The sequence below is a fragment of the Microchirus variegatus genome (genome assembly GCF_963457635.1).
Source record: "Microchirus variegatus genome assembly, chromosome: 18".
In the NCBI taxonomy this organism is placed as follows: domain Eukaryota; kingdom Metazoa; phylum Chordata; class Actinopteri; order Pleuronectiformes; family Soleidae; genus Microchirus; species Microchirus variegatus.
This window is the reverse complement of record NC_139819.1, coordinates 14651642-14661607: the sequence shown is the minus strand read 5'-3', so window position 1 is coordinate 14661607 and position 9966 is coordinate 14651642. Positions and strand designations below refer to the sequence as shown.

The 9966-nt window shown below is 40.3% G+C and overlaps 1 protein-coding gene across 1 annotated transcript in view; it reads right to left on the bottom strand.

Moving 5' to 3' along the window:
- Positions 1 to 6762: 6762 nt before the first annotated feature.
- adamts3 (ADAM metallopeptidase with thrombospondin type 1 motif, 3) overlaps positions 6763 to 9966 on the bottom strand; it is a gene marked incomplete at its 5' end in the record, with an annotated part of 149063 nt that continues 145859 nt past the window's right edge. Inside the window, 2 exons of the mRNA XM_083904897.1 lie at positions 6763 to 7333; positions 9478 to 9595. Coding sequence (XP_083761023.1) covers positions 6849 to 7333; positions 9478 to 9595 — 603 coding nt within the window. The 3' untranslated portion in view covers positions 6763 to 6848. The remainder of the gene's footprint in view (positions 7334 to 9477; positions 9596 to 9966) is intronic.

Sequence of the window (9966 nt, the reverse complement as noted above, 5' to 3'; positions counted from 1 at the left end):
GGAAAGAACTTGAATGCTACTGAAATGGAGTTATCAGCCCCAACGCCACGTTGCTCTCATGAGAAGTGGCTCAAACGACACGTTTTACTGATATTTCAGACTTCTCTCCTCATGCAACAGCACAGTGCTCATAGTCGTTTAGAGACACAGTTCAGAGTCTAAATTAAATGGACTTTCTGGACGCTGCTCTGCTCCTTTTAATCAATATTGCTTGAGGAAACATGATTACTTTTGGTTGATGATTGATAAACCACTACTACTGTTCACATACAAATCAAAAAGAGAGTTATATACAGGGCATATAATATGCAACTAGAGTTTCAAACCTCTACTGCAACCCAAATAAAAACGATTGGAGAGCAGTGTCCCATCTCTCCTCCTCAGAGACTTGCCAGGGAAGTTTCACAAACCAGTCGTGCATAAACTTAAAGACGGGTCCACGAGGAGCTACAATTATTCCCTTTCCCATAACATAAAGGGAAAATACCGACCTGACAAGGTATCAACCAATTTCCCCAAAATGTCAAACTGTCCCTTTAATTATGAATCCTGCATATTGAAAAGACCAAGCGGGAAGGGGAAGCTGTGGTGACGTTCTCCATTCTACTTTCTATTCTGAGAGACAAAGTTGCTATAAATATACTGAGACGTGACGTAACACAGCTTATTAATTGTGTAAAAGCCTCGTCGTGAGTGTCAACTTCAAACAGCCTCATTGTGTGTTGGGATTTCAAAGGCGTGTATACACAGCTTTGTATAAGAGGCTCCCACATCTTCGTGTGACATTCAAGGACTTCTCCTGAACTTTTCAGACCTAATACCTTTGAGATGTGACATGTCGATTTTTATACACCTATAGCAGAACATCATGTACGTACACAGATGAGAGGCTTGGATGTTGACACACAATAATTGTGTCACGTTCTGGTTGGGCTGGACACATTTCAAATACTTCTTTTTAAAAGCGCAAGGCCTTGTTTTCTTCCGTTCAAATGTCGGGGACTGTGTATAAATATAACAAAAATATAAACGCACTAACTTGAAATGGTGAACAAAAATAGAATGTCATGACATTTTGCTCAGATTCTTGATGCATTTGTTTATGGAATGACTTGTTTTGCTCAAACCCAGTAGTCCAGTGTCACTTGGCCACTCCTATTGACTACAATCTCAGATTGAGTATTTCAACTCACGAGAGTCATGGAGCATGACAGAGTGGTGGTCAATATGAGTGACCAGTACACAGACACTCCTTATGGTCTGGTCAATAAAAGGGCACACCAAAATGTGGACTTTTGTCACATGTCAATATGCCACAGATGTCACAAATCATGAGGGAGCGTGCCATTGACATGCTGAGTGCTGGGTTGAACGTTACAGTATATAGTGAGTGTATATGTATATATATATTGAGTGTATATATATATGCACGCACACACACACACTTATATATATATACAGTATATGTTTTCAAGACCTCGAGACCAAGAGTTTCTCCCTCTGCTGTTGCTCAATACAAGATTACCGTGGGAGCAGTTGGGGTTTATTTAAATTATTTATTTCGAACAAAAAAAAAAAAATACCATATTTCATGTTCGCCACATTCATGTTCGAAGCGGGTAGGAAGAAGTAAGGATTTATTTAATCTGACCCCTTGAACTCGTGGACCCATATCTATATTATATTATATTATATTATATTATATACAAATCAAAAATGAAGAAGGATATTAACAGCTGATATATTATTACATTGTTGTCTATATTATATTATTAACATTAACATATCAAAAATGTAGAAGACTATTCACAGATGACGTATGAATCGTTATCAACATCATATTATTAACATATCGCAGACCATTCATGGCAAATATTCAATGAAATATTAGATTATTAACATATAATACTACACATGTAGAGGATCATTCACAGCTCAACATATATCACCTCGCTATATTGACTTTAATATTGCAAAGGCTTAACCATCAGATAATGTCATGTTGGGATTTGGTGCGTTAATTAAATTCGCTTGAGTTGAAATGGAGTTTCGCATGTTCTCCCTGTGTGTGTGTGGGTTTTCTCTGGGTTCTCCATTTCCTCCCGCAGGTCAAAGACATGCAAATGTGGGGATTTGCCAAATTGGACACTCTGAAATGACGTATGTGGTAGTGGATGGTTGTTTGTCTCTAGGACAATTTGATGGACTGGCGTCCTGTTCAGGGTGTGACCCGCCCTACGCATTGTCAGCTGACATTGGCACAATGGAGACAGAATTAACCGAGCCAGGGGAAAATAAGTGGAAATAATGTCTGCTAGTTTAAGTTTGTGGTTCGTGCCATTTCCGTGTGAATATTTAGTGTGTTTACAGACCGCCAATTTCTTTCAATTTCTCGCTAAAATGCCGCCTCAGTGTGAACGGAATGCCTCTGTGATAAAAAAAAAAAGTATGCGTATTCACCTAAACCAGTTTCCGTGTGGACGCCTGTTGTCAGATTAGTGTGCATAGGGTGCATTATGTAATAAATCTAAAGCAACTGGCCATAAAATCCTCCTAATATGTCACAGAGACTCAGGAATAATGTTCATATAACAAACTGAACTCACCAACAACAACAGTACAGACAAAATATTTACATGAAAAAAAATATTTTGCAGACTGCAAATCATGTTTATGTTTTGGCATGTGGCGCCACCTACCGCCGTCTACCAACCAATGCAGTCAGTAGAATCTCAGCTGCTGAGCAACCACGGGTTGCCAGTTACGTCAAAAAACGAAACCTAAAAGACCTCTGTATTTAGAATTTGAATGTAGTAACCGTTTTTTGGCCACATTCTTACATATGGCACCTTTAACAGCAGCACGAAACACTATTTGTTTTGTGAGGTGAGACCAGTTATATAACCTCATGAGAGGACCGTCACCCTGTGGAGTTGTGCCTACTGATCCAATAAATTGCTTCTCCTACATTTACCGTCAAACCCACGAGACTGACACACTCCTGTGTCACTTACCAAACACCTTTTGTCAGAGTGATCAAAAAAACGCAGAGCGACTCGTCACAAATTCTGCTGAGAGCAGCTTTAATGCGACGTCAATGAACCTCACAGGTGTTCAGCTGGTGCCGAATAAAGCCTGGAAACAAGAAATCAGATAAGTTAATCATATATTTTATTGCTATGTGCTCCCCTTTACAACAAACAGTATCAGTAGTGTACACTTCAAGCTACACACATACATAGAAAAAGCGAAAAAGAATTGCGAGAGTCATTACAATTGGTATTGTTTCACTGCACAGATAGCACAGGGGCATTTATACAGTACATGGCACGGGAAATCCTATGCAGTAATATCTGTCTGAGGCTCAGGGATTGTCAATGTAACATCTATAACTATCCTATTTATCATAACAAGCTCTCTATAACATTAGCAGCAATGTTTTACAGGCAGCAAGTCAACGATGTAAAAAAGAACTGGGGAGGAGAATGAAAAAAAACAATGTTTAGACAAAACTGACAACTACAAACAGCATTAAAACAACGTTACTGGTTTACTGGTACTACACTAGTTATGTTTTATTGGTTATAATAAAAGCACTTGTCTGGTCAGTACACGTTACGGCGATGTTACAGCTCTGTTCTACGAAACAGCCGTCGCACAAAAGACAGCCTTCTGACAAAAAGTAAAACATCTCAAAACTGAGCATGTACATTTACATCTAATTGTTTGCAAAAAAAAACAATGTCATTTCTAATCTATTGTGTTTTTAAGATCCAGTTAATATAAAAAAAAAAAAAAATATGACGTGGATGGGTTAGTGGATGTAAAAAAAAATAAAAAAAAATGTTAAATTAGCTGCAGCTTATTGATCATTTGGCACCTCACATGCTGTAAAAACAAAGCAGGACCCTTTAACTTTCAATAAATATTCATGTACTCAATGCTATATACATGTACTATACATTGGCACACAGGAGTGAGTGTGAATAGTTGCGAGTTACTTCTTTGCTAAAAAACACAAAACTGTGCTTTTTGCTATTGCAGTCAGATGCATGGTAGTTGTGAGGACATCCTTTTTCGTTTTCAGCCTGAACCTTTTGTCCATAAAAAAACGCCATCGAGAAAATACTTGAAGAACAACTGCTCCACAAACGACCAAATGATTCAGTTTCTTGTGCAAACAGTCTGGCTTTGATCCTGCAAAAACACAGCGGCAAACAGCACCGTGTTCAGACTGAAGGGCTCCATTTAACATATTTCAGATATATAAATTATTCAAATTGTTGTGTTGTGTTGTAAAAAAAATAAAGGTTGCACACAGAGCTCAACCCCCTCGCAGCAAGGTAACTTTCACCTCTGCAGTTTTATGAGGGTTTGGAACATTTGAAAATCCACTTAAGCGGCTGGTGGAGAATTGGCGGAGACCAAGTCCTGAGCTGAAAAAGGTCGAGACTGAATATTTGACTTACATTCATCGCGTGGTCAAAGACACGTCCTCTGGATATGCAAAGGTTATTCATCAGCACTTATGTTAATGCGACCTGTGTTGACTGTTCCCTAGTGGTCAAAAGTCGCTTAATGCAGCTTCATTACGTTGAAGTTCGGTGACTGTAATCTCGTAATAGAAAATACAACACTGAACAGCATTTCAGGATAAGAGTTTGTGTTGTTTTCATGGTCACACAGTAAAAAAAAAAAAAAAAAAAAAAATCATAACACTTATGAGATACGGTGTGAAAGTTCGAGCTGAACAAAGAGCTTATTGTGAGAAACGTAGCACCGAGAACACATTTCCCTAATCTGACGTGACAATTTTTTTTTAAACTTTCACACAAATTTCTTACTTTCTTAAAAATGTCAATGAATTGAAATGCTGGGATCAAGACATGTAAAAGATACTGAAAAGAAAAATAAATTGTTATAATTTCTTTCTTTCTGAGAGCTGCATTCTTATTCGGGCTGCAACACTTGATGATGAACAACTGAATTATTCAACAACAGTTTTGGTAATCCAATAATCCAATAATCAGTGTTCAGTGTGTTTTCATTTAAATACGTGTCCATGACTCTAAAGTCAAAAATCTTTTGTGGACAAAACAGGACATTAGAGGACGTCATCATCAACATTCCCTCGACTTTCTGACACGTTAACATTGAGATGTTGATCCATAATGAAATGAATTATTGTTTTATATTTTTTAAGATAAGCTGTTACCCTCTGTTTCCAGGCTTTACGCTCGACTAAACTTATTAACCAACAATGTCTGTTTCCTTTTGTTTGTGTCATTTGTCTGGGAAGATGTTCTCTGCTACACATGACTTTCTTTTTTTCATGGTTTGTGATTTGTGATAATGCCATTTAAACTGAGTATTGTTTTAACCCGGTAAACTACATTGGCAACCCCAATACACACATGACATCGTTTCAATCCTTTGGCGAGAAACTTATTCAGGCTTAAAATATGACATGAACAACCAGCTAATCTGCCCCAGAGGACGCAACAGAACAGGAACGAGTGCCTTGTCTGAAAAAGGTAAACATTCAGAGGATTCTCAGTTATTCTGATTGATGGATTAAAAGGGTGATGGAAGATAATCTTGTTTTGTTTTGACACTTTAAAAAAAAAATAATAATACTGATATTTTCATATACAGTATTTACAGGAACCTTTATAAATAACAATTTCCATAAAAATGATGACCGACATTGCTGGATATGGAAAAATATATATAAAACTAAACAACTTAAACCAGTTCTAAAGATCATGTTTCATATGTACCCAAAATCTTGCATCTGGGATAATACTGTCTCAGATGTTTTATCCCATTATCTTGAAACTATGAAACTCAAACCAGGCTCCGGGTTCTGATCTAAACATTATGATATGGAGACATTTTCACACACAGCCAAACGTATGCAAAGGCAAACAAAATGCTTTATATCTGGGATTTACCTTAAGAAGAACAAAACAGCAGGTTTACGAATGATTGCCGCCAAGTGCAACATTTCAATCTCTTATCTATTTTTGAACAGAATACATTTACTGCAAACTGAATTGACTGTAATGCCAGCACTTATTCAATCACATTTTCACTCTTTCCACCTGCTGCACCTACTGAGATGTCAGACATTGAAGAATTGAGGGTTGGAAAAAAACAAAACATGGATTGTTGGTCAAAAAGTCAAGAATATGACCACAAATAAAGCATTTCTTTATAATATCCACTGATGTGTTAGAAGAGTAGAGAATGCACGTGTCTTTTGGAAACTATACTGTCCTTTTGGGATTTTACCTCCAAGCAAGATACTCATTCCACATTGCTCCCCATTGATCGGGTTAATTAGAGACTCAGCCACAGGGGGCCACGTCCAGTGTGTCAGGGGGAAAGCAGATGATCTGCTGTGGCGACCCCTCAAGATGGAGAGGCCAAAAGAAAAAAACAACAACTGTCCTTTGGCTATTTTGTATTGCTGACATGATTCACTATAAACTACAAAAGCTGTGCCTCCTTCAGCTTTTTATTTCACACGGATGACAATTCCATCCAGACCGTAAAGCCCTCAACCTCAAGATAACTTTATTGATTTTTCCTTGCCTAAATATAGTATATCGACTACTATGGCAAAGTAACATGATCTGTTGTAGTTTAAACAGTATAAGATGCTTCTGAAGTGATATTTAAAGTCAGTGTCAGGGGGGAACAGGGGAATTCTTAACAAAGTGAACCAGCACTTTTCTTTCTCACTCTCTGTTTCTCTCTTTCTGGTGTTTTTGGCATGAGAGGACTCAGGATTAAGCTGGGTTATCTACTGTACATAAAGAGTCCTGAAGGGAAGGCTGTCACCTTCATCTCTCCACTTCAGAATGTGCTGTGGGCCACCGATTATCTGTCAAGCTGCTCCACCTTTGACCCTCAGTAGGATCTGCCGGGGGAAATGGGGCCATAGCGGGCAGCTTCCTGCCAGTGAGAACCGCGTGACGTGGAACTCGTCTTGGTTTTGCCGTGACCTTTGAGTGGACTTTCTTAAGTGGAGCAGGGGTTGTTATGTGTTTCGCAGCGTTGCCTGATGTCGTGGAGCCTTTGCCAGAACCTTGTTTTCCACTGCGAGTGCTGTTGGCTGCAACAGAAGCTGTTAATGTCTCAAGCAGCTGGGAGGCTGATCCGAAGCGGAGGTGCTCCTCCGTTTCAGCTGCCTCAGAGAACAAAGACAAAGCTCCGCTGCGTCTGCTGCAAGAGTCGCAACACAGTTTGTTGTAGCCTGGAATAGAGCAGTACCTCGCGAGGACCTCCATTTGGCAGAAGATGGATTTGTCCCCACTGCATGGTTCATCTGAAAGTTAAACAGTATACAATGTGAGCTCAGTACATGCTAAAAAGTGGTAAGAGGTGTTCTATGACAGAGATCAACAAAGGCGGCATGCATGGATGCAGCGGTCTTGTCGGCCTCATTGGCTCCAATGAATGGTGCCAATTTGTGGGTTGATGTTTGTCTCAATGCCCTAATGGCCAATATGCGCTCTCTGGACAATAAACTGGACGACCTCAGATTTTGACCGAACCCACAGCCTGAAACGAGGAACTGTTGTGTTTTCATTTTCACGGAAAAGTGGCTGCAACCCGACACAGCTATTCAGCTACAGGGGCTAACATCGCTTCATACGGATAGAACCACAGAGACCTCTGATAAGCCTTTCCAGAGGCCAACCTTGGTAGCTGCTACTCACTGCTCACCACTGCTGGAGTTTTTACTGGTAGGTTGCCGGCTGCTTTACCTACCAAGGGAGTTCATCGCTATTACGATAACAGCAGTGTACATTTCCCCCAGCGCTAATGCTAACGAAGCACTACTGGAAGCGATATGATGCCATCACTTCGGAACTGTTGCACCAAAGTTCTGCCAGAATGTGACCTTTGCCACTAGAGGAGACAATATACTGGACTTATTCTACACAAACATCCGCGATTCATACAGGGCCACACCCCACCCGGCATCCTCAGACCACCTCTGTTTCCTGCTTCACCCTCCTCACAAACCACTGCTGTAGTACCTTTTTAACTTAAAACCTGCCTGAGCCAGGCCCTACGAGCTTCAAGAAAACCACTTTCTGTGCCAAAGAAGTCAGTGCCGTGTCTCAATGACTATGGCCTGGTGGCATTGACCCCTGTCAAGATGAAATGCTTTAAGACACACATCCACTCCTCCCTCGCCACTTCACTGGATCCTCAGCTGTTTGCCTAATCCTACCCTGCACTCTTAGAAATAAGGATTCCAAAAGTGTCCTACTATAAGGGCTGAGGTTCTACCTGGAACCATTTGCTTCTGAAAAACCCTTTCCCAAAGAAAGGCTTTTTCAAGGGTTCTTGGTAACACTAATGGTTCCAGTAAGAACCATTTTGATCCAGAGAACCCTTTAAAACCCCTTTACTGAATAAAGGGTTTCAAAAGGGTTCTTGGTGGAACCCTCCAAAAGGGCTCCAGGTGGAACCTTTATAAAAAGGTGCTACCTGGAGCCAAAAAGGGTTCTCCTATGAGGACAAGCTGAAGAACCTTATATGGTAAGAGTGTGTCACATCTCGACAACTACGTCAGAATGCTGTTTATTGACTTTTGCTCAGCATTAAACACAAGCATCCCCTGGCAGCTGGTAACAAAACTCTCCCTCAACTGGATTCTGGACTTCCTGACAGAGAGACCACGGACGGTGCTTGGAGTGAGCATCTCAGACGTTCTCAGGTGGACCACGTCTTCATTTCTTGCGGAGAGTGAAGCGAGCCAGCCTCTTCACCACATTCTATAGAGGCACTGTCCTGACGAGCTGTATCACCATGCAAAGACCCTGCAACAGCTGAAAAGGTCAGGTGTGCGCAGTGCTTCTGCAATCATCAAGGACTTGTCCCGCCTCTCTCATGAACTGTTTGACCTCCTGCCAACCGCAACAACAGCTTCTTCTCCCAAGCTGTCAGAGCCTTGAACACTCGCGCACACATGGGCTCTTCATGGTCACCTTCATAGCCTCTGCCCTGCTGCCCAGGGGATTCTGTCCTGTACCTGTCTGTATTCCATTATGTGAGTCTTGCACTATTTGTCTAGTCTTTTTTGCAATATTGTTGTTTTCAATATTGCTGTGTGTATTGCATTCGAGGTCTGCACAGAACGACATTTCGTTCATCTACATGCACTGTATGTAGCAGAATGTCAATAGACACTAACTTGGACTTGAGGTTATCTATCTATCTATCTATCTATCTATCTATCTATCTATCTATCTATCTATCTATCTATCTATCTATCTATCTATCTATCTATCTATCTATCTATCTATCTATCTATCTATCTATCTATCTATCTATCTATCTATACATGTATACATGTATACATCTATCTATACATCTATACATCTATCTGTACATCTATCTATACATTGATCTATCTATACATCTATACATCCATCCCTACAGGGCATTTTTTTTTACCATGACAGGGTCCAGGTCTGCACGGTCTCACAGCCTCTGGTTTTTCTCCGCTACACTGATCTCCAATTCGGCAAGTGACCAGACGCCTCTCCATCCCCTCGCCACAGGTCACAGAGCACTGCAGAAAGAGAGAAAATGGCGACTCAGTCACAGACAACAAAATATAACCGTTGGAGTGCACAGCTGAAATTAGAGCAGGTGACACAGATGAGAGATAATCTCTGTCCCCTTTCAGGGAAATCATATATACAATCTATACGTTGTTAATGTGGTAAACGACTATTCTAGCTGCTTTTAATGGAATATGAACATAGGTGTATAGAGGCCCATTTCCAGTGTTCTAATGGTACATTGTGTTTGCTAATCACGTTAGAAGGCTATTGAATGATAAGAAAACCCTTGAAAACCGTTTTGCTGGTTCTTTGACGAAGGGCATTTTGAATATAAAAATCTAATCTATAAAAATGAATATTAAAATCTGCAGCTGGT